Raw genomic sequence first — 23,786 nt, forward strand, 5'->3', positions numbered from 1 at the left:
CTATAGACATCAGATCTGCGAACTGCTCCACTGACACATGTGGCACTTTCAGTACGGCTAAGTAGTGATGGGAGATTTTACACTTTTGAAGAAATGCTGCAACTGTCTGGCAGAATCTTTATCCTGAGAATACATCCCTTAGCTATGTCCATGGATGCAGTTGATTAAGTAGGGTGGAAATTCCTGCGTACCACGGTTCAGCCAGACACAGAAGGCAGACCTCTGGAGCTTACGAACACTGTACGACAAAGACTCTAGGCTGACCAACAAAGGACAAGAAATGCATCAGCGCCGAGACGCCCCAGGGCCATTGTTCGCGCTTTATAAATGTTCCTAAATAAATAAATAAATAAATCAAGCAACCCAAAATGAGAGAATGAGAGCGATGAGCAATACAACACTGAAGAACATGGACAGCTAAAAGCCATGCAAACCCCAAAGAAAGAAGGGAGAGGCTAGGATGTTCTTATCTGATGTCAAATGCCATATTTCTAAGAGACAAAAAATACAAAGTGAGAAAAGGAGTTCAATTTAAAACAGAAGAGGAGCAACACAGAGCATTCTGTCACGGCATGGACTCCATTCTTACCTTCTTAGCAGTGGACCTGTCAGAAACCAAGGACGTGAGGAGCTGCAAGAGGGGTGTGAGGCGATAGGGGAACATTCCACACACACTGTCCAGGAGAATGCCCAGCCCAGTGGACGGTTCCTGCAGGAAGAAGAGAGACAACTGTGGTGGCTGATGGTGACACTTCTTGGCAAGACTCAGCAGCATACACTCACTTTGCACACCCCCACGCCACGCTTTTACACTGCAATTACAAACGCTGTGGGACCAGAGATTGTTCATGCAGACAGAAGACAGACAAATGTGGTGGCTGTTGGGGGTGTGTGGCATACTTCTTAACCAAGACTCAGCGGCATATACTCAGACTTTGCCCACTACAACACCACGCTTTTACACTGCAACTACATGGAGGGCCCAAAGATTGTTTTTAAAACACACGATGTGCAACAGCTGCGTTATTAAAGAAATGCTGCTTCCAGCAGTTGCTTAAAAAACATTCCTAATCTAATGACTATTGCTGGCATCAAATGTCCTCACTAGGGATTGGGGGAAAGAGAATTCTACTACATTTTGTTTTTGGTCCCCCAAAGGAAAAGTTTTTCATTCATTTAATAACGTTTGGTGGGAGCCCCCCTTCAAACTCCAACCAGCCAGAAGCCACCCACACCACATTGCAGGGAGATGTGAAGATCCAAGAGTGTATCCATGAGCCCCCACCCCACCCAAAAGTTAGAGAGGTGTTTAATTTGTTCTTAAAAAAGGCAAAAGACGCATCAGCCAGTAGAATGACAGGACAAAGACCTCTCCATCCCCCAGAACCCCTACAGGATACTGCAAGGGTCAGCCTGGGAAACAGAAGCATCAAAGTGTCTGTAGGAACAGCCACCCTGAACGCTACTGACATGGCTTTGGAGAGAGGTGATGACACACAGAAACCTAGGTCTCAGAGAGATGACTGGAATGAGCAGATGTGTTGAAAGAGTCACAGATAGGCACTTCCATCTATTTATTCAGCTTCTAACGCGCACTATTACCTTGCAGGTATCCTGGCGCTGGTGGCTCAAGAAAAGAAAAGGCAGGAGGATGTGTCAGGACATGGTCAGACGCCTAGGTCTTAGGGAACAGCCAGGTTTTTACACTTTTTCTAAATGGAAGGAGCTCCCTAATTTGCCTGATCTCCCAAGGGAGTCTATTCCACAGTTTGGCCGCTGCCACCCCAAAAGATCTACCCCCTGACCTAGCTTTCCTGAACCTTGGTACCCTCACCAGTCTTGCCGATGAGGAGCAGAGCAGTCTTGTTGGAGTGTACCAGTCAAATTTTGTTTGCATCAATACAGGTCCTATCCCATGGAGGGCTTTAAAGACAAGGCAGAGGGACTTAAATTGTACTCTCTGTCTCAGAGGGAGCCAGTGGAGTTCTGCCAGAGCTGCTGAAGCGGACGATCTTCCAGGCAGCCCTAAAACTAACCTGGCTGCAGCTGACTGAATTCTTTGTAGCCTATCCAGCAGGAAACTAGGGGATTCAAGCAAAAGGGCATTACAGTAGTCAAGCCTACTGAGAATCGTACATCTTGCCACTTGTGCAGGCGCCTGAGAGGGTAATAACGAAAAGATCTTCCGAAGAGACCTAATGATTGCAAAGCAGCAGGTTGTCGTTTTCGCAACCTGAGCTTCCATAGTAAGCTTGTTGTCAAGCATGATGCCCAGATTGCGGACTGTTTCCACCGGCCGAACTTTGGTCGAAGTTCCAGGAGGCCAGATATTACCAAGAAAGTGAGGAGGGATCCTATTCCCAGCGCAGAAGAGCACCTCAGTCTTTCCTGCATTGAATTGAAGGGAATTGTTTTGTAGCCAACAGGCCGTGTCCCGCAAACAGTTGTGAAACCCCTCCACCGGTGTCGAGTCCTCTCCCTCAGAGAGGATCAGCTGTGTATCATCCGCATAATTTATGATGTTAATATTATGAGATTTAATGACCGCGATCAGGGGTTTTAAATATGTGTTAAAAAAGATAGGGCTAATTGCCGATCCCAGAGGAACCCCGTTGGAGAATGCAGATTGAAAGGGGGGGGGGAGGGACAACGCCTGCTGTCTATCCTGCAGAAAAGACCAAAACCAGCATAAGGCGCAGCCTTTCACCCCAGCCTCACTCAATCTTCTCAGTATGATTTCATGGTTAACCGTATCAAAGGCGGCAGACAGGTCGAGCAGATCAGTGCTGCTGCCTGTCCCCTGTCTGCCCGCCTTTGAAGCTCATCCATAACGGTCACCAAAGCCGTCTCGGTCCCGTGGGCTGGCCGAAATCCAAATTGAACCTCCTCCAGTAATTGATGCTGTTCCAGATGTTTAGAAAGGGTTATGCTAACCGTACATTCAACAATTTTAGCTGGAAATGGTAACAAGGAAATGGGCCTATAGTTTTTTGAGCACTCAGGATCCAGGGATGGCTTCTTCAACAAAGGGGACACCAAAGCTTTCTTCCAGTGGGAGGGGACTATACCACTAGCTAACGACTGGTCACAGATCAGGCGAAGAGTAGGGAACAGGAGTGAACTTCCATGACCTTGTGATTTGACTTGTGCCACTAAAGGACCGCAGAGGAAGGTAGCCACAGAGGATGGGGCACAGCAGCAACAATCTGGCTCATACAAAACGTACATTACAAAGTTCTTTCTACGGTGATCAGCAACAAATCTACATCTATCCAAGGGAGCAAAAAGAAAATGGCGCAGTAGGACCCTAGGACACATGCATACAGAGGCCAAAGTCTTTAATTTACAACTTTATGTTTCACAGGTCCAGGTACAGCCTGCTTCAAAATGCTGGGGAGAGAGAATGCTCAAGATCTGAATATCCCAGCACACTAAGCTTCTCTGATGCACTTAAATATTTGAAGCATGGTTCCCCCAGTCCTATGCTTTCGAAACAAGGTCCTGTCACTCATCTGCCTCTCAGCAGTACTTACCGTACTCCAAAAGAGTTCAGGGAGGCTCGGGGCTGCCAGAACTTCACACGCTGTGTCGATCAGATCCTGCGGAAAGGAAGAAGGGGATAGCATAAGCTTAGTACCTTCTCGGAGTCTGGGTATGATCACCACAGTGCTCTGCAAGATCGTTCTTATAAGAAGCAATGCTAGGACCAAAGCCAATTATGTGGGCTTTGGTGCAGTGACCAGCAGATATTAAAACATAAGAATTAATGACACTCAAACGAAGTTGAGATTTGACATCAACTTCAATGCCCAAACTCAGAACAGTATGCTGAATGTAGAGTAACAAGTGAAGAAAGGAGTGTGCGGTAGTGCGCTGCAACCAGGTGGAAGCCAGCAAGATAGAATAAGGCGCAAAAGACTGTGGGGCGGAGGGCGGGAAGATGGACTGCGAGGCAGTGAGGTGGAAGTGGGCCCAAGAGGCACAGAAGTGGAAGGAGGCCCAAGAGGAACTGAAGAGGAAGTGGGCCCAAGAGGCAGCCAAGCGGGCCCAAGAGGCAGCCAAGCGGGCCCAAGAGGCAGCCAAGCGGGCCCAAGAGGCAGCCAAGCGGGCCCAAGAGGCAGCCAAGCGGGCCCAAGAGCCAGCCAAGCGGGCCCAAGAGCCAGCCAAGCGGGCCCAAGAGGCAGCCAAGGGGGCCCAAGAGGCAGCCAAGCGGGCCCAAGAGGCAGCCAAGCGGGCCCAAGAGGCAGCCAAGCAGGCGCGTCCGTCCTAGGCGTCGTAGGCGCCATGATGACGTCGGAGTACTTAGACGCCGCCCTCGCGCGCTGACGTCTGTTCTTATACACAGCTTTTCCGCGCCAGAAAACGCAGAGCCATGATAAAAACCAAAACTGGTGCCATGAAACTAGGGCCCTGAAAGGGATGTCCTTAACCCTAGATACTGGTTCGCAGAACGGGGAGGATGGGTGGGTCGGTAAGGAATCTAATACTAACTACTGTTTCTTCCAGATATATCGTTACCAAAGGTAAGTAACTTGTGCATCTGAAAAACAGGTTAGTATTAGATTCCTTACCTTAGAATAGATACCCCAGCAATACCAACCCCGGTGGTGGGTCTGCGGACCAATAATTACACCAGAAAGTCCTGGTGGACGGAACGGCCAAAGAAGCCATCCCTCCGGACTTGGCTGTCCAGGCAGTAGTGTCTTGCAAACGTGTGCAGCGAGGACCACGTAGCTGCCTGACAAATGTCCTGCAAGGGAACTCCCCGGCCCAGGGCAGTAGTAGCTGCCGTGGCCCGAGTGGAATGGGCCCTCAGCCCAAGAGGAGGCTCCTTTTTAGCCAAGGAGTAGCAAGCCTTGATGCACAACATGACCCACCGAGAGATGGTCCGCTTGTGCACCGCCCGTCCCTTCTTCGCACCTACGTAACCAACAAAGAGTTGGTCATCCACCCGGAAGTGGCGTGTGCGGTCAATGTAGAAGGAGAGCGCACGTTTTGGGTCCAGACGGTGGAGCCGCTCTTCCTCTTTCGAGGGAGGCTGAGGCGGATAGAAGGTGGGCATGGTGATAGACTGCACGATGTGGAAGGCTGTGACTACCTTGGGCAGGAAAGAAGGACGGGTATGCAACACACCCTTGTCCGGATGGACAGAAAGGAAGGGAGGTTTGGAAGAAAGAGCCTTGCGCTCACTCACTCTCCTGGCAGAGGTGATGGCAACCAGGAAAGCAGTCTTCAGAGTAAGAAGACGGAGAGGACAGTTATGAAGTGGCTCGAAAGGAGCACACATCAAAAAGGTAAGAACAAGGAACAAGTCCCACTGAGGCATCACGAAAGGAACAGGAGGATACATTTGAGTGATGCCCTTCAAAACCTATTTACAACTGGGGACTTGAACAAAGCAGGCTGATCAGGGAGCCTTAAGAAGGCGGAAATGGCAGAAAGATAACCCTGATAGTGCCCAGAGCAGAGCCCTGCTGGGCAAGAGAGAGAAGAAAGAGGAGAACCTCAGAAAGAGGGGCAGAGAGTGGATCCACAGCCTTTGCTGTGCACCATGCCACAAATTTGTTCCACCTGCAGGCGTATACCGATTTTGTGGAGGGACACCTGGCTGCCAGAATCACATCACATACTTCAGGAGGCAAGTCAAATGGCCTCAACTGTCGCCGCTCAATCTCCAAGCATGGAGGTGGAGACTGGACAGGTACGGGTGGAGGACCGTCCCCTGCTGCTGCGACAGAAAGTCCTCCTGAAGATGCAGACGAATCGGGGAATCGACTGACATGCTGAGTAGCTCGGGATACCAGTATCTTCGTGCCCAGTCCAGAGACACAAGGATGACTTGGGCCCGGTCGCGCTTGATCTTCTTCAGCACTCTCGGCAGAAGTGGTATAGGCGGAAAGGCGGACAACAGACCGCAGCTCCACTCGCGACGAAAAGCGTCTCCGAGCAAGTGCCGCCTTGGAAATTCCAACACGCAGAACTGATGACATTGTGCGTTCTCTTCTGTGGCGAATAGATCTAACCAAGGCTCTCGCCACTGCAGAAAGAGACCTTGCGCCACGTCCGAGTTCAGACGCCATTCGTGATCCATCATGCACTGACGGCTGAGCTCGTCTGCCCTGGCGTTCAGAGAACCTGCCAGGTGTTGAACCACCAGGGTCACGCCCTGATGTTCCAGCCACTGCCAGAGACGCAGAGCCTCCTGGCAGAGGGTCCACGATCCCACCCCGCCCTGTTTGTTGCAGTACCACATGGCGGTGGTGTTGCCTGTGAACACCTGCACTACACTCCCCCGGACAGAGGGGAGGAATGCCTTCAGTGCAAGTCGGATTGCCCGCAGCTTCAGAAGGTTGATGTCGCGCCGGGACTCCGCCGGAGACCAGAGTCCTCTGATCTCCGCCTCTCCCAGCCCTGGAGAGACGCGTCCGTCACAACTACGTGTTCCGGTTTGGGAAGGGAGAGGGATCTGCCGCTGACCCAATCGCGGTCCTGGAGCCACCACTAACTGTCTTGCAGTGCCCTCCGAGATCAAGACTTGGTCGGACAAGTTGCCCTGATGCTGGGCCCACTGAAACTTCAGGTCCCACTGCAGAGCCCGCATCCGCCACCTGGCGTGATGCACCAGAAGTATGCAGGAGGTCATCAGCCCCAGAAGCCGCAGCGTCAACCTGACCGAAACTCGAGATAAAGGCTGAAAGATCGTAATCAGAGCCTGAATATCCTGAACCCGCTGCTCGGGAGGATAAACCCGAAACTGCTCTGATGAAGAGGAGCTTCTGAGAGGGACACAGGTGCGACTTCGGCACATTGATGGAGAACCCCAGCTGGTGCAGGAGGTCAGCCGTAGTCTGGAGGTGGTGGACGACTGTCTGGGGCGAGCCCGCCTTCAACAACCAGTCGTCGAGGTAGGGGAATACTGAAACCCCTAACCTGCGCAGATGAGCTGCGACCACCGCCATCACTTTCGTAAACACCCGTGGGGCACTGGTAAGGCCGAAGGGGAGCACGGTAAACTGAAAGTGCTCGTGGCCTACCGTGAACCGCAGGTAACGCCGGTGGACCTGCAGGATGGGGATGTGGTAGTAGGCATCGTGCAAGTCCAAAGCTACCATCCAGTCTTCTGGGTTCAGGGAAGCTAAGACCTGAGCCAAAGTCAGCATCTTGAACTTCTCCTTCTGGAGGAAGCCGTTGACATTCCTGAGGTCCAAGATAGGGCGTAGGCCCCCTTTGCCCTTCTTGGGAACCAGAAAGTAGTGGGAATAGCAACCACACCCTACTTCTGGCCCAGGATCGCGCTCGACGGCCCCCTTGGCCAAGAGGGCCGTAACTTTCTCTTGCAGAAGTTGCAAGTGATCCCTCGATACGCGGTGGCACTGCGGTGGCATGGCTGGAGGGGTCGACTCTAAGGGGAGGGAGTAGCCACTTCGGACGATTTGCAGCACCCACTTGTCCGAAGTGATGGTGCGCCAGTGGAGGAGGTGATGGCGAACCCTGCCCCCCACTGGCGTCAAATGGGCCTGAAAGCTCGGACTAGGAGGGCTTTGAGGCAAATGCTGCGGAGGTTGTTGTGGACTGGCCTCGCCGTTGTCCCCGGGCACCGCCACGGAAGTTACCACATCCGCCACCGCGCTGAATGGTAGTCTGCGGCCCGTGGCTGGCAGGATGTGTGGGGGCGCCCCTTCCTTGGCCACAAAAGGGGCGCAAGGCAGCAGTTTGCTGGCGCGGGCACAACAGGCCCAAGGACTTGGCCGTAGCCCTGGTGTCCTTAAAGCGCTCAAGCGCACTGTGTGCCTTGTCGCCAAAAAGGCGACGGCCATCAAACGGCATGTCCATAAGGGTGTTTTGGACATCAGCCGAAAAGTTGGCGGACCTCAGCCAGGCGTGGCGACTAATCGCCACTGTCGTTGCCATTGCTCTGCCCAGCAAGTCTGTTGTATCCAGCCCACATCGGATGTAATACCGTGCCGCATCTCGACCCTCCGCAAGGGCTTGGGCGAGTTTAGTCCGGGCCTCCTCCGGAAATTGTGGCAGCACGTCCGCGACCGTGTCCCACAGAGAGTGGGTAGAACGGCCCAAGAGGCACGCGGTGTTAACTGACTGCAACCCCAAACTCAGTGAGTAGAACATCTTCCTACCATACTGTTCGTACCTCTTGGATTCCCGATCGGGGGGAGCGGTCGGGAATGCGGTCTGGGAGTTAGAGGCCTGGATGACCAGGCTCTCAGGGGTGGGGTGGGGTGGGTGGACAGGAAGCAAGGGTCGCCCGTAGCCGGGCGGTGGCGTCTGGCCACGTTCCTATCTACAGGGGGACCTGTAGCGGGCCTGGACCAGGTGCCCAGAAGAACGTCAGGCAAGGCCTCATTAAATGGCAACAGAGGCTCCGCCGAGCTTGCTTGCGATTTAAGGACCTCAGTGAGGAGGTTAGTCCTCACGGCCTCGACGGGGAGTTCAAGGCGTAGGGCCTAGGCCGCCCGCGTCAACACCACACTATAGGAAGCCCTCTCCTCCATAGCCACGGTAGGAGGGGAGACAAAAACAGTGTCTGGCCAAGTGTCCAACCCACTGGCATCCCCTAGCTCACCTGCCCAGTCCTGATAAGACTGGCACTCACGTGCCAGAGGGTCCTCAGACCCCTCCCAATCCGCCTCGTCACCCATCTCCTGGTACTCAGGTTCAAATGATGGGGCCAGTCCCATCAACGTCGAAAGCGGCGTCGAGCGACGCCGCTCCGGCGTCGGAACCGGATCAAGGGTGGGACCGGGGACGCCATTGTCTGTGGACGGCGCAGGAGGCGACACCCTAGGGGCTGTCGCCAGCAGGTCGTAAGTTCGACCGCCGACAACCCGGATCCGGAACCGGATCCAGTGGGGACCTGCGGCGTCGGGACCAAAGTCGCCGACGGCGCCGGGGCCGAAGCACACGACGGCGCCGGGGCCGAAGCACCCAGCCCGATTGGGCTCCCAGCCGGGGCCGCGGGGCCCGAAGGCACCGTGGACCCCGACGGAGGAGTGAGCAACCTCATAGCCATGAGGAAGGCGTCGATCTCCTCCGGCGTCGCGTACTGCCCAGGGACCGGCGGGTATGGGGCAGGTCGCAACGCCTGCGGCTCCGGTGGAGCCGCGTGGGCGGTGTCGCCCGAACACCCGGCCGCATCGTGCAAGCGTCGGGGGGAGTCTAAAGAGCGATGTCGCTGCTCGACTTCTTGTGCCTCTTACCTGAGGACTTGGAACCCGACTAGTGGTGACGACTCGACGAGCTGTGACGACTCTGGCCCCTCGACCTCCTCCTGGACCGGGACCTCAAACGGCGCGGGGCCGACGGCCGGAGCTCGAGGCGCTTACGGGGCCGCTCCCGCCTAGCCTTTCAATGTCAAGGCCCGGCAGTCGGGGCACGACTTGTCGTCATGGTCGAGCCCCAGGCAATGTAGACACCGGCAATGGGGGTCGGTGACCGACATCAGTCGGTCGCAATAGGAGCAGGGTTTAAACCCGGGCAGCCCTACTGGCACCTACGGAGTCGTTCGACTTCGAAAAGATGATCAAAAAGGATAAAAAATGTAGTCAAAAAGTGACTAAAGGGTACCACTGTTCCCGGATCGGCGGTTGCTGGCGCGGAAAAAATAGGTACTGACATCAGCGCACGAGGGCGGCGTCTAAGTACTTCGACGACGTCATCACAGCGCCAACGACGCTGACAATTGACGCGGAGCCGCGGACGACGCCTACTGACGCGCAAGGGTACTGCTACGCAAAACTTTCCGGATCCAGTCTGACGCCTGGGGATATTCTAAGGTAAGGAATCTAATACTAACCTGTTTCTTTCAGATCCATGAGTAGGAGAGTATGGACAATGAGAAAGGAAAAGGACACAAAGCCTTAAGGGGAACAAACATTTTGGCGAACTAGCCAATACTGTGTGCCAGCCCCAATACCACCCCCCCACCCCCCTTCCCCCACCACCCTCCTTGGGATCATTCCATTCGAACACTGGCATTTATAACGTATTGTTGGAACTAACAAAGGAACTCAGTGAGTGCTGTTTGATACTAGTACAGACTGGTTTCTGTTGGCATAGCAGTTTTGGTCACTGCTGAAACCAACTGACCCAGCTCCTGGTACTATTATGGAGTGGAAGATGCTAGCAGTGCTGAATGGTGGTACATATAGCTCCAGTCTCACCTGCTGCTTGCCCAGTGTGTGTTCTTCCAGGGAGGTCAGAACAAATGAGAGGAGTCCATAGATGCATAGACAGACCGTGCTGGCAGTGTACTGCAAAAGAAAACAAGAAAAAAGCTCCAGCTAGTATTTGCTCTGGTACAAAATCATCCCCCGCCCACACCACAGTGGTTGGAGGAATGAACAAATTAAACCGTACATAGCTTTTTAAAATTTTACATGAAGATATGGTAAAGGAAAAGGAGCAGTACATACAATGGTGGGCGATTACCCTGCAGAGCGGTCAGTGAGGAGGGCAGATGAAGACCATGGAGCTCCTAGAACGGATTGCTACTGCCAAGACAACCTCTCAACCAAATGTTTGTATGAATTGCTTCAGTGAAACATGCAAAAACCCACAACTTCCAGCAAACTGTAGCGGTCGCTTCTTTAGGATTTGGAAGGCAACGTTACTTATCTGTAAATCTAGGTATCCTTCACCTGTACTCTCTCAGAGTCCACAAACAGAGTATCCCTCACATACGCAGGGTCCTCAAAGCCATTAAAGTGACTAAAGTGAAAACATGACTTTAGGGCTGTCACTCGGATCTCGTGGGATAGCTTTAAACATGACAACTACACATCACAAAATAAACCCAGGGCAGCTGGGTGCAGAGAGAGTAGGCCCAATGCAATCCAATGGAGGGTAGGGGACCTGCAGTTGGTGGCTGCAAGCAGGCAGGCCACGCGGCTGTGGGAGCTGAGCTCGTGGTCCCTTACTCAGGGCAAGTGGGGAAGTAGAGTAGGGTAGTAGTTGCACTGCCAGAGGCACTCGGGCGACTGGGTGTAGGGTGCTTTTGAGCAGTCAGGCGCTCAATGTTATCCAATGAGGATCTTGAAAAAGGGAAAAAGGCTGCAGGCTCGGGACGGAGATTCTTCAGGTGCGACCACCACTTCGAGAGGTAAGTTGCAATCTTGGAGAAGAGGTAGGTACCCCAGAGGAAGGCACAGGGGACCATGGGGCGCAGGGTGCAGGTGTGTCTTTTGGTGTTGGGAAATCTTACCCTCAGCTGGTCGTGGTTGGAGGGTTCCCTGGTTCTGAGGCTGCAGACGTCGTCTGGTTTGTTGAGGAGGGTCTTTGGGCACTGGACTTGGGGTCCCAGTCACCGGGGGGACGGCCTCGTGGTCTTGGATCACTCAGGCATGGGTCGGGGTTTGCAGGTTCAGAGTGGGCTGGATTTGCGGTTCCTGGCTGGCACCAGAGGTATTGCTGTTGAAGCAGAGACTCTGTTTATGGGAGTCCCAGTCTTTCAGACGGTCAAAGCAGGCAGGTCCTCCAGGTTTTCCAAGGTTGCAGGCGCAGGAGTCGCCAGGATTTAGCAGGAGCAGGTTCCAGGATCGACAGACCGGTAGGGCTGGGGCCAAGTCAGTTGGGGTCATCCTGTTAGCAGTTGCACGGCTGGTCGTCTTCTTGATCTTCTTTCTTGTTTTCTTATCGGGATCTGAGGAAGGAAGGTTCAGGGTGCCGATAAATACTGAATTTAGGGGCGTTACAGGTAGGGCAAGGGCAGGGATCAATAGGTCCGTCTCCTGGGGTGGTTATACCACCTAGTCTGCTCCTCTCCTGTGGGAGGGGGGCAGGATCCTAGCTGGGATTGGGCAGGTCTCCCCATTTTCAAGATGGCCGGAGCCCGGGGTCGTGCTTCACCTCGCCTTTCCCACCGGAGGGGTGGGGTTGGCACAGGCTGGCACACCCCCCCCTTCATGACGTAGAGTTTCCCACCAGTCTTCCTGCCAGAGTGGGGGTCAGAACTGGTGGGGGCCAGTTACTGAGTACAGCAAGGGTTCTGGAGAAGCTCACAAGGACGGAAGGCCTTTGAAGCTTCTTGTGCCCATCCTGGGGAAGGAGACCTAGCACCTCGCCCAGGCTGTGCATTGTTGCACGCCCAGGAGAGCGGGGGGCTCTCCACCCAGGGGTCCAGCAACATGTCTGCTGTGTGGCAGCCTCTGCAGCCACTCAGCCCAGACGTGGATTGTAGGTTAGTTTGCAGGGGGCATCTATAAGATGCCCTCTGGTGCATTTTACATTAAATCCCACACTAGCATCAGTGCGGGTTTAATGTGCTGAGAAGTTTGATATCAAACTTGTCAGTCTGCAGTGTAGCCATTATGGTGCTGTGGAGTTTGTAATGACAACCTCCCAGCACCATATACTCTTAAATGGCATCACTGCACTTACAGTGCCCAGGAATGGCTCTGCCCTGGGTACTGTAGGGGCACAGGGCTCATGCCCCTGTGCCCTCACCTCTGGCATAGGGCACCCAGCTAGAAGGGTGACTGAAGTATGCCAGGGCAGTGGGTTCTGTGGGTATGGCACACAGGGATGTGTGCCATGTCGACTCTTGGTTTAGTTCTATACTTAGGCACTCCGCCTGCCAAGGCAGTGTGGCGGTGCCAGGGAACAAGGCCCCTGAGGGTGGCACAATAAGTGCTGCAATCCTTAGGGGTCTTCTCTGGTCACCATGCCCTGGGTACCGAGCGGGGACAATTTACTAGGGGCTGACAGGTGGCCTGAGATGCCAATTGGGTCTTTTGTTTCAGCATCGTTTTAGGGAAGGAACACAGGCCCTGGGTGCCTGGTTGGCAGGAACCCAGGGCACACTCAGCCAAAGTACATCAGCAGTTCAACAAAAAGTGGGGGCATACCAATGCAAGAAAGATGGCACTTTCTCACACAAAGACCATCTCCTTACAGAGGAGCATGAACCGGGCAAGGCAGACGTAACACAAGCATTGCATGTTCTGTATTTAAACCTTTTCTCATCTCGTTGGCCAAACAGCAGAAGAGAATGCCTGAGTGGAGTTAAAAACTATTTCCTTGCTGAGCTGAGAACTGTAACCAAGAGAACAGGAGTTCTCCTAGACCGTGATTCCAGACGCTGCATATTGTGGATGGAGTGACACATAACAGTAAGCTAACAAGCACAGCGACGGGTCAGCTGGAAACCCTCCCCCTAAATCATAAAAACCTCTCTTTGTTTATTAATGTGCTTTTCTCAACTCTATATCATCACCCTGCAGCCACTTCAGAGCGCTATCTTAGCACTACAATGTCTAGCTATAGTGCTTTTAAAATACACTTCTGCACAGTGGTTTGAGATATACAGTTCAGGTTCCATAAGTGGGGTGTGTTTTAGCAGAAGTTCTAACGTTGAGCCTTTGATGGGTGCGTACTAGATCAATGCTCTCAGATTTGTAATAAACTTTCTTAAATGGATCAGATAAGGGATCTGTGCTCAGTAGACAGTAAGGGAAACACTGGCACCATTATGCGCCTTGACGATGGATTATCGCCAAGAGTCTGGGTCGTCAAGCTGCGCTGCTGATCCATCCGTTTTGTAATCGATTCATCCCCTAGAGTCTGCCTGTTCACCAAAGAGAGAGTCCACACAGCTGGGGAGCAACAGCACCCAAAACTCACAAGACTGACACGAAGAAAGGAGAAGGGTTCATATGTCTGAGACCCCGACTTATGGACGCATAAAGGGCATGTGGCCAGCAAATGACAGCAATCCCAGTCCTCAGGGCAATAAGGAGGCCCGAAGGATCACTGCTTCGAAGCGCTAGATAGTTGGGGATTTTATGGTCATGAAAATGAGCACAGGGAAAGATGGACATGTGAAAAAGCCTGTCTTGAAAGAGGGGGAGAGGGACTTAGTATGCAAAGCAACATCATGAAATTCTCTCCTTCATAAGTAAAGCAACCTGCACACATCCCCAGCAGAAGACTCCCAAACCCTCTTCCCATTCACCACAAGTTACACACCCTTGAAGCAGACCCCCGGGACCATCCTGCAGATGGGTAACTTACAACCTGTACATGTCCCCAGCAGAAGACTCCCAAACCCTCTTCCCATTCACCACAAGTTACACACCCTTGAAGCAGACCCCCCCAGGATCATCCTGCAGATGGGTAACTTAGAACCTGTACATGTCCCCAGCAGAAGACTCCCAAACCCTCCTCCCATTCACCACAAGTTACACACCCTTGAAGCAGACCCCCGGGACCATCCTGCAGATGGGTAACTTACAACCTGTACATGTCCCCAGCAGAAGACTCCCAAACCCTCTTCCCATTCACCACAAGTTACACACCCTTGAAGCAGACCCCCGGGACCATCCTGCAGATGGGTAACTTACAACCTGTACATGTCCCCAGCAGAAGACTCCTAAACCCTCCTCCCATTCACCACAAGTTACACAACCTTGAAGCAGACCCCCCCAGGATCATCCTGCAGATGGGTAACTTACAACCTGTACATGTCCCCAGCAGAAGACTCCCAAACCCTCTTCCCATTCACCACAAGTTACACACCCTTGAAGCAGACCCCCGGGACCATCCTGCAGATGGGTAACTTAAAACCTGTACATGTCCCCAGCAGAAGACTCCCAAACCCTCTTCCCATTCACCACAAGTTACACACCCTTGAAGCAGACCCCCGGGACCATCCTGCAGATGGGTAACTTACAACCTGTACATGTCCCCAGCAGAAGACTCCCAAACCCTCCTCCCATTCACCACAAGTTACACACCCTTGAAGCAGACCCCCCGGGACCATCCTGCAGATGGGTAACTTACAACCTGTACATGTCCCCAGCAGAAGACTCCTAAACCCTCCTCCCATTCACCACAACTCACACACCCTTGAGGGAGACCCCCGGACCATCCTGCAGATGGGTAACTTACAACCTGTACATGCCCCCAGCAGGAGACTCCCAAACCCTCTTCCCATTCACCACAAGTTACACACCCTTGAAGCAGACCCCGGGACCATCCTGCAGATGGGTAACTTACAACCTGTACATGTCCCCAGCAGAAGACTCCCAAACCCTCTTCCCATTCACCACAAGTCACACACCCTTGAAGCAGACCCCGGGACCATCCTGCAGATGGGTAACTTACAACCTGTACATGTCCCCAGCAGAAGACTCCCAAACCCTCCTCCCATTCACCACAAGTCACACACCCTTGAAGCAGACCCCAGGACCATCCTGCAGATGGGTAACTTAGAACCTGTACATGTCCCCAGCAGAAGACTCCCAAACCCTCCTCCCATTCACCACAAGTTACACACCCTTGAAGCAGACCCCCCCAGGATCATCCTGCAGATGGGTAACTTAGAACCTGTACATGTCCCCAGCAGAAGACTCCCAAACCCTCCTCCCATTCACCACAAGTTACACACCCTTGAAGCAGACCCCCGGGACCATCCTGCAGATGGGTAACTTACAACCTGTACATGTCCCCAGCAGAAGACTCCTAAACCCTCCTCCCATTCACCACAAGTTACACACCCTTGAAGCAGACCCCCCCAGGATCATCCTGCAGATGGGTAACTTAGAACCTGTACATGTCCCCAGCAGAAGACTCCCAAACCCTCCTCCCATTCACCACAAGTTACACACCCTTGAAGCAGACCCCCCGGGACCATCCTGCAGATGGGTAACTTACAACCTGTACATGTCCCCAGCAGAAGACTCCCAAACCCTCCTCCCATTCACCACAAGTCACACACCCTTGAAGCAGACCCCAGGACCATCCTGCAGATGGGTAACTTACAACCTGTACATGTCCCCAGCAGAAGACTCCCAAACCCTCTTCCCATTTACCACAAGTTACACACCCTTGAAGCAGACCCCCGGGACCATCCTGCAGATGGGTAACTTACAACCTGTACATGTCCCCAGCAGAAGACTCCCAAACCCTCCTCCCATTCACCACAAGTTACACACCCTTGAAGCAGACCCCCGGGACCATCCTGCAGATGGGTAACTTACAACCTGTACATGTCCCCAGCAGAAGACTCCCAAACCCTCTTCCCATTCACCACAAGTTACACACCCTTGAAGCAGACCCCCGGACCATCCTGCAGATGGGTAACTTACAACCTGTACATGTCCCCAGCAGAAGACTCCTAAACCCTCCTCCCATTCACCACAAGTTACACACCCTTGAAGCAGACCCCCCCAGGATCATCCTGCAGATGGGTAACTTAGAACCTGTACATGTCCCCAGCAGAAGACTCCCAAACCCTCCTCCCATTCACCACAAGTTACACACCCTTGAAGCAGACCCCCCGGGACCATCCTGCAGATGGGTAACTTACAACCTGTACATGTCCCCAGCAGAAGACTCCCAAACCCTCCTCCCATTCACCACAAGTCACACACCCTTGAAGCAGACCCCAGGACCATCCTGCAGATGGGTAACTTACAACCTGTACATGTCCCCAGCAGAAGACTCCCAAACCCTCCTCCCATTCACCACAAGTCACACACCCTTGAAGCAGACCCCAGGACCATCCTGCAGATGGGTAACTTAGAACCTGTACATGTCCCCAGCAGAAGACTCCCAAACCCTCCTCCCATTCACCACAAGTTACACACCCTTGAAGCAGACCCCCGGACCATCCTGCAGATGGGTAACTTACAACCTGTACATGTCCCCAGCAGAAGACTCCCAAACCCTCCTCCCATTCACCACAAGTCACACACCCTTGAAGCAGACCCCAGGACCATCCTGCAGATGGGTAACTTACAACCTGTACATGTCCCCAGCAGAAGACTCCTAAACCCTCCTCCCATTCACCACAAGTTACACAACCTTGAAGCAGACCCCCCCAGGATCATCCTGCAGATGGGTAACTTAGAACCTGTACATGTCCCCAGCAGAAGACTCCCAAACCCTCCTCCCATTCACCACAAGTTACACACCCTTGAAGCAGACCCCCCGGGACCATCCTGCAGATGGGTAACTTACAACCTGTACATGTCCCCAGCAGAAGACTCCCAAACCCTCCTCCCATTCACCACAAGTCACACACCCTTGAGGGAGACCCCAGAACCATCCTGCAGATGGGTAACTTACAACCTGTACATGTCCCCAGCAGAAGACTCCCAAACCCCTCTTCCCATTCACCACAAGTTACACACCCTTGAAGCAGACCCCGGACCATCCTGCAGATGGGTAACTTACAACCTGTACATGTCCCCAGCAGAAGACTCCCAAACCCTCCTCCCATTCACCACAAGTCACACACCCTTGAAGCAGATGGGTAACTCACATTGTTGCCGCCACTGCCGAGAGTGCGCAGCATCCGGGTCAGGTATGGAAACACGTTCATCTGGATGGCGGTGCTCCCCATGCGCCGGATCACAAGGCCGGCTCCATCAGGGTTTAACGTGTAGCGCAGCAGAGCCCAGGCCAGAAGCACTGGTGCATGATGGGGGATGTCTCCAAAAGTCAGCAACAGACTGTCCATTTCCTGGAGTGAAAGGAAGAACACCAGGTATATTTCTCTGGTTAAATAAGTCAACATGGTTACATAGACCGTTATGATTCAAACATCGGTCTTTGGGCCAAGAAAAAACTTGCAAAGCAACATGCGCAGTCTAAACTACGTACTCCTTTTCACTGCAAATAACATATTTTGTGCATTTAGTTACAGACTGAATTTATGAGAGTCAAAGACAGTAAAAATCAGATGTGCATAGGAATGTTTACCAAAACAGAAGGACAATTCTGAATGTATAAGTGGAGGGGCAGCGAAGGCAACGCCCTACAGATCTACTGGGCATCAGCTCCCATTCATCAGAGCTCCCGCGGGATCAGAAGGGTGAGGGTCTTACCTGGCAGATGCCCTCTGCACTGGCAAAGGGGTGCTCCTGTGCCCGGTCGTCCAAGGCGCACTGCTGCAGAGAGTACATGTCCATGCCCTGCACCAGGATCAGAGCGCTGAAGTAACTGCGGATGGAAGGAGGAAACATTCAGTCCTGCTTTCACTAACGACATAAAAGCTCTCAGAGTCCATGGAGTGCAGACGAGAGAGCACCAGTAAAAAAGAAACAAGAAAAATCAAATAATTTATAAGAGAGTTTGAAAGCATGTTGGTAAAAAATGGAATGAGCCATGAACGCTACTAACCTATGAAGGTGATTACCTATATCTGAAGCCCCAAACTTTGAAAGGTGTCAGAGATGGGTAAAAATCAAGAAGGGTTCTCTGGCCTGGCCTGAAGAATTCAAATCTTAAGTAAGGGTCAATCTAGATTTTAATTTTCCGTAGGTGAACCAATACCACCACCATCCGCTTAGAAAAGGCGTGTGGCACTGAGATTAAGCGGAAGGAAAGAACCATTAATTTCAAGTGCTGCGTGTACGCCACAATTGGCTTCCGGGGTTTCTCAGCGAGTGGTCGATGAATGAAATCTGAAAGTCTGTAAAGCACCTCCTGCCTGCTTATAGTTCACGGGTGGAGAAATCCGGAGAAGAGCGTTTAGCGCCATTTTCAAATCTAGAATGCATCTGAGTGATTCTGAATTCTTCTATTGGCACAAACTATGGTACCTGACAGCAACAAAATTAAAGAGCTCAGGGGTTTCTGTCTTTTTTGCTCGGTCACAGCAAGAATTGTTTCCATTGTAGGCTCAAAATGATCAGGAACCAATATCACAAGAGAAAGAAGAGGGTCTGAATACCGGAGGGTTTCAAAGATCGCGCATGTTTCTTGGTACAGAGAAGAGATGGGAAAGTTTACATTTTTTTAGTACAAGCACTCATCACAAACATACACCTAAGGCCAAACTCTAGCCTAAAAAAAGCTCACATAGAATTTAGATAGTGCTATCAGCCTGGAACTATTGTCCCACTACAGGCAACACCACTGCCAGAACTCTATATGGATTAGTTTAAGGAAAGGGGCCAGAACAGTGTGTCCCCACACTAGGTAAATCATGCATGAAAGTGTATATGATTGCGTGTGTGTGCGGATGTGGAGAGGGAGGTAGTTCCAAAGGGCAGGAGTCGGCAGCTTGAAGGATCAACCACCCGCTCTGGCCCTCCGTATCCGAGGGACTCTGGCCAGGAGCAGATCAGCCAAGCGCAGTGCTTGTGTGGGTGCATTGTAGGAACATGGATCTCTCAAGATTATTGGGCAGATGTCCAAGAGGATCTTATTGGTGATAAACAGCGTTTTGAAGCGCACTCTCTGTTCTAGAGGTAGACAATGTAGGCGGCAGATGAGTCTGGCAGACATCACAGTGTTTAGGAAGGGCGAAGATAGCACGGGCAGCAGCATCCTGAAAGCGCTGCAACCTTTTGGTCACAGATTTGTTGGGACCCAGAAGTAGCGTGTTGCAATAGTCTAATCTAGCCAGGATTGATGATTGGATGATCAGCTGCTGAGTTTGGGAATCAAAGAGACCTAGTATTGGCTTTAGGCCACCCAACAGTCCGAAATATTTAACTGCCACTCATTTGGCATCAAAGGTGAGACCATCATTCAACATTATACCCAAGTTCTTCACCACATGTTTGGGTATGGGGGCACTCCAAGAGCACGAGGCCACCACTCATTGCCCCAGAGATGGAAATCCCTACCTACCAGAAGGATCTCAGATTTGGCTAAATTTAGCTGCAAATAATTAGCGGCCATCCACTCCAAGATGGCTGTTAGAACCTGCTTAAATTTTGCTGCGTCCTGGCTGGGAACGTTGGAGAGGGCTTTCACCAGCTGGGTGTCATCTGCGTATGACACCAGGGAGATGCCCCGGGTTTTGGCCAGCAGAGCCAACGGTCTCTGTAAGAAACTGGCTCTATATATACTACACCAAAATGAGGTACAGTTTGTATAGAGTCCATGAGTACCCAAAGGTAGGCAGAGGTTAAAGTTAGATAGAACCTTACTTTCTAAAGTGGTAGCTTGGTCGAGCAGTAAGGCAGTATCAGAGGACAGTGTAAAGCATTTGATGTACACACTCAGTCAGCAAATAGTGTCACACACAAGAACTGAACTCTAGGCCAATGGATTTTGTATAAAAATATACTGTTTATTTTTAGAACCAAGCAAGCCTGGCACAGGTAAGCATTAAATATTTTTCAGTAATAAGTTACTGGACATAGAACAGTTTGAAAATACAATAGAAATTGTACTTTGTTTGATTTACAGGGGAGCAGTAGTATGCAACACTTCGCAAATACAGTATATTGGAATGAATAGGCTTTTTCAGTAAATTGCAGGTACGTTACTTTTACTTTACTTTTTCTAACTCAGTGCTGGATGCCTAGATTCAGCATTGGGACATTTCCTGGAAACAGGTGAGTAAATGAGTTTTTATTTGTGCGATTTTTTAAGAATATTTTCAGATTTCAAAACTCCACACTTAGAAACTTTTTGGAGTTGTACATTGAAATGAATAGGCTTTGTCAACAAATTGCGTTTGCGTTACTTTTTCCAACTCAGTGCTGGAGGCCTAGATTCAGCACTGGGCTTGTCATGCAAACAGATGAGAAAACACGTTTTGGTTATTTGTCCGATTTTTAAAGAATATCTTTAGTTTTCAAAACTCAACACCAAGTCGTGTTTTGGAAGGAAAATTGTCAATGTTATCCGATGGAGGACAATTGATATGTAACAATCTAGGCAACCATACAGAGGCAAATCAATATGAGAGATAATAATAGGAAGGGAATTAAGCTACAACAATACTTCTAAAATTCAACAGTTTATTGATAATAAAAAATGACAAAGTACAATATCACATTTCAAAATTAAAATACACAATAAAAAATGTAATTTACACACAAAAGAAATAAACATAATACATGAAACACATCACATATGAAAATGCATGTAAAGATTAAAAAGAGGGAAGAGTGGCAAATTAGTACTCCGATGGAGGACATACAGGTTATCGGATTGCAGGTAAGTAATCGACTGTGGGGACATTAGGGTTCTGAGGTTAGACTCCGGGGTCTCCTAGGGTCAGTGATGCACTGTTGTTGCACCCTCAGCGGCACTCGGGCGGCTGGGTGCAGAGTGTTGAGGCCCAATGTTATCCTATGGAGGATAGGGGATCTCCAGTTGGTGGCTGCTGGTAAGCAGGCCATGAGGTTGTGGGAGCAAAACTTCCAGGGTTTAGCTCAGGGCAAGTTGGGGACCAAAGTAGCACCAAAGGTGCAACCTCAGCGGCACTAGGGCGGCCGGGTGCAGGGTGCTGTTTCGAGGTCAGGTGCCCTGTTTTCAATAGAGAACCTCCGGTACAAAGAAACACTGCAGGCTCGGGGACGACCACCACTTCGAGGGGTAAGTTTCGGATGTTGTGGGTTGGTTAGGCAATGTTGGTTTGGGCACAGTTTGGTTTGGGGAGTCGAGTGCAGGGGTGCCTTGGGACGTCGGATTTTCTTACTTGCTCTGGTCGCGGAAGGGGGGGGTCCTCTGGATTGAGGCTGCAGGAGTCTTCTGAAGGCTTAAGGCAGGACCGGGGTCGCCGGATCTCGGGTCAGGATCACCGGGGTGACCTCCTAGTGGTGTTTTTCCACTCTGGGTCAGGCCGGGTTAGGCTGGTGCCGAGTGGGCTGGATTTGAGGTCTCTGGCTGGCACCAGAAGCTGCAGTTTGAACAAGTCCGGTGTTCACGGGAAATTCAGTCCTTGAAGTGAAGGCCGGCAGGTCCTCCGGGGTTTGTAAGGTTGCTGGCTGCAGGACACACCGGGATTTCGCAGGAGCAGGCTCAAGGGGAGACAGGTCTGTAGGGCTGGGGCCAAGTCAGTGGCTGTCGTCCTCTTGTTAGCTCTGCACGGCTCTTCGTCCTTCTTATCTTCTTTTCTTGTTGTTGCTGGATCTGAAGGAAGGAAGGTTCAGGGTGCCCCCTAAATACTAAATGTAGTGGTGTTACAGGTAGGTAAAGGGCAGGGGCCAATGGGCCCCTTTCCTGGGGTGGGTACAGGCCCTATTCTGCCACTCTCCAGTGGGAGGGGGGCATGAGCCTGTCCCTGGTTGGCTGGGTCCCCCCATCCTCAAGATGGCGGGGACTCGAGGTTGTACTTCACCTCGTCTCCCCCACCCTAGAGGTGGAGTTAGCAGAGGTGGGCACACCTCTCTTCCTCACTTGTTTTTCCCGCCCGTTCTTCCACCCAAAGTGGGCGGTAGAACCAGTGGGCACCAGTTCCTGAAAGCAGCAAATGGTCTGGAGAGGTTCACAAAGGCGGCATGCCTTTGAACCTTTTCCTTTGTAAGCCCTGCCCATCCTTGGGGAGGAGGCTTGCCACCTCGTCCCAGGATGTGCATCGTTTCAGGCCCCAGAGAGCAGCAGCTCTCGTCCCAGGGATCCAGAAACATGTCTGGTGGTGGAAGCCTCGACAGCCACTCAGTCAGGTCACTGGAGGTTGGTCGAGTTTCAGGGGGCATCTCTAAGATGCCCCCTGTGGTGCATTTTATATTAAATCCCACACTGGCATCAGTGTGAGTTTAATGTGCTGAGAAGTTTGATACCAAACTTGTCAGTCTTCAGTGTAGCCATTATGGTGCTGTGGAGTTTGTAATGACAACCTCCCAGCACCATATACTCTTAATGGCATCACTGCACTTACAGTGTCCAGGAATGGCCCTGGGTACTGTAGGGGTAAAGGGCTCACCACCCTCACCACTGGCATAGGGCACCCAGCTAGAGGGGTGACTGAAGCATGCCAGGGCAATGCTTTGTGGGCACGGCACACTGGGATGTGTGCCAGGTCGACTCTTCACTTTGTTCTGTACCAAGACACGCAGCCTGCAAAGGCAGTGTGCGAGTGTCAGGGCACAGGGCCCCTGAGGGGGGCACAATACGTGCTGCAGCCCTTAGAGGCCTTCTCTGGTCACAGTGCCCTGGGTACTTGTGGTACCATTTACCATGGGCTGACATGTGGCCAGAGATTAGAAAAACAAAGGGGAGAGCAAGGGCTAGTGTCCACTCATGGTGGACGGGGAATACTCCTATTCCCCTGGTTAAGGATTTATGAAACAAATGAAGGAGTATAACCCGGAGTAGAACTGAAGGTTTTCCCAGAGGAGGAGGGGGAGGGGGGGGGGGGGGGGGGGGGGGGGGGGGGGGGGGGGGGGGGGGGGGGGGGGGAAGGAAGGACACCTAGTGGTGACATGCTTCATCATCGGGGTCCACCCTGGTGGCCTAATGTCACCAGGGTGTGCTTCGACACCTGTAGTACAGTGGAGCAGGTTGTTTAGTGTGGGTGCAGAAAAATAATGTTAAAAATTGTCCTGGTTTAACTTGAAAAAATGATTTTTATTTTAAAGCAACTGGACAATGTTAAAAAATAGATGGCGAGATACTGGTAAGGGAGTTATGACCTAAGTATCTCTATATATGTGAAGGTGAGTTGGTCAACATGTTTCTACCAAAAGGGTAAATACCCAGTATTCGTCAGGACCATGCACAAGGAAATGGACGGTATGAGCCCCCTAAAAGGTTCACCCTATCCTAAATCCTTTACGTGCCTACTGACAAAATTGCCAGTGGCAATGTGCTCAAAAAATAATATAGATGAGCAAGAATTCAAAGAAGCAAAAACCTGTGGGGAAGAGAAAAGTGAGCAAGCGTCAGGCGCAAACATTCTTACTAGCCTGTTACGTCGTGCAGTCTCTCAGTGCTGAGAGAAAAGTGAGCAAGCGTCAGGCGCAAACATTCTTACTAGCCTGTTACGTCGTGCAGTCTCTCAGTGTCACCACTAGGTGGTAAGTGAGGGGTTTCTTAGAAAAGGAATAATTTCCCCCCCCCCCCCCCCCCCCTCCTCCTCTGGG

The 23,786-nt window shown here is 51.8% G+C and overlaps 1 protein-coding gene across 2 annotated transcripts in view; it reads right to left on the reverse strand.

Moving 5' to 3' along the window:
- NUP188 (nucleoporin 188) overlaps nucleotides 1-23,786 on the reverse strand; it is a 761,473-nt gene that overhangs the window by 552,472 nt on the left and 185,215 nt on the right. For both annotated transcript variants that reach the window (XM_078646272.1, XM_078646271.1), the window contains exons 10-14: nucleotides 17,844-17,958; nucleotides 17,279-17,479; nucleotides 10,179-10,268; nucleotides 3,534-3,599; nucleotides 590-709 (exon numbers count right to left, since the gene is read on the reverse strand). In XM_078646272.1, the coding sequence (XP_078502398.1) occupies nucleotides 590-709; nucleotides 3,534-3,599; nucleotides 10,179-10,268; nucleotides 17,279-17,479; nucleotides 17,844-17,958 (592 nt within the window). The remainder of the gene's footprint in view (nucleotides 1-589; nucleotides 710-3,533; nucleotides 3,600-10,178; nucleotides 10,269-17,278; nucleotides 17,480-17,843; nucleotides 17,959-23,786) is intronic.

Source organism: Lissotriton helveticus, chromosome 5_1 (assembly GCF_964261635.1).
Source record: "Lissotriton helveticus chromosome 5_1, aLisHel1.1, whole genome shotgun sequence".
In the NCBI taxonomy this organism is placed as follows: Eukaryota; Metazoa; Chordata; class Amphibia; order Caudata; family Salamandridae; genus Lissotriton; species Lissotriton helveticus.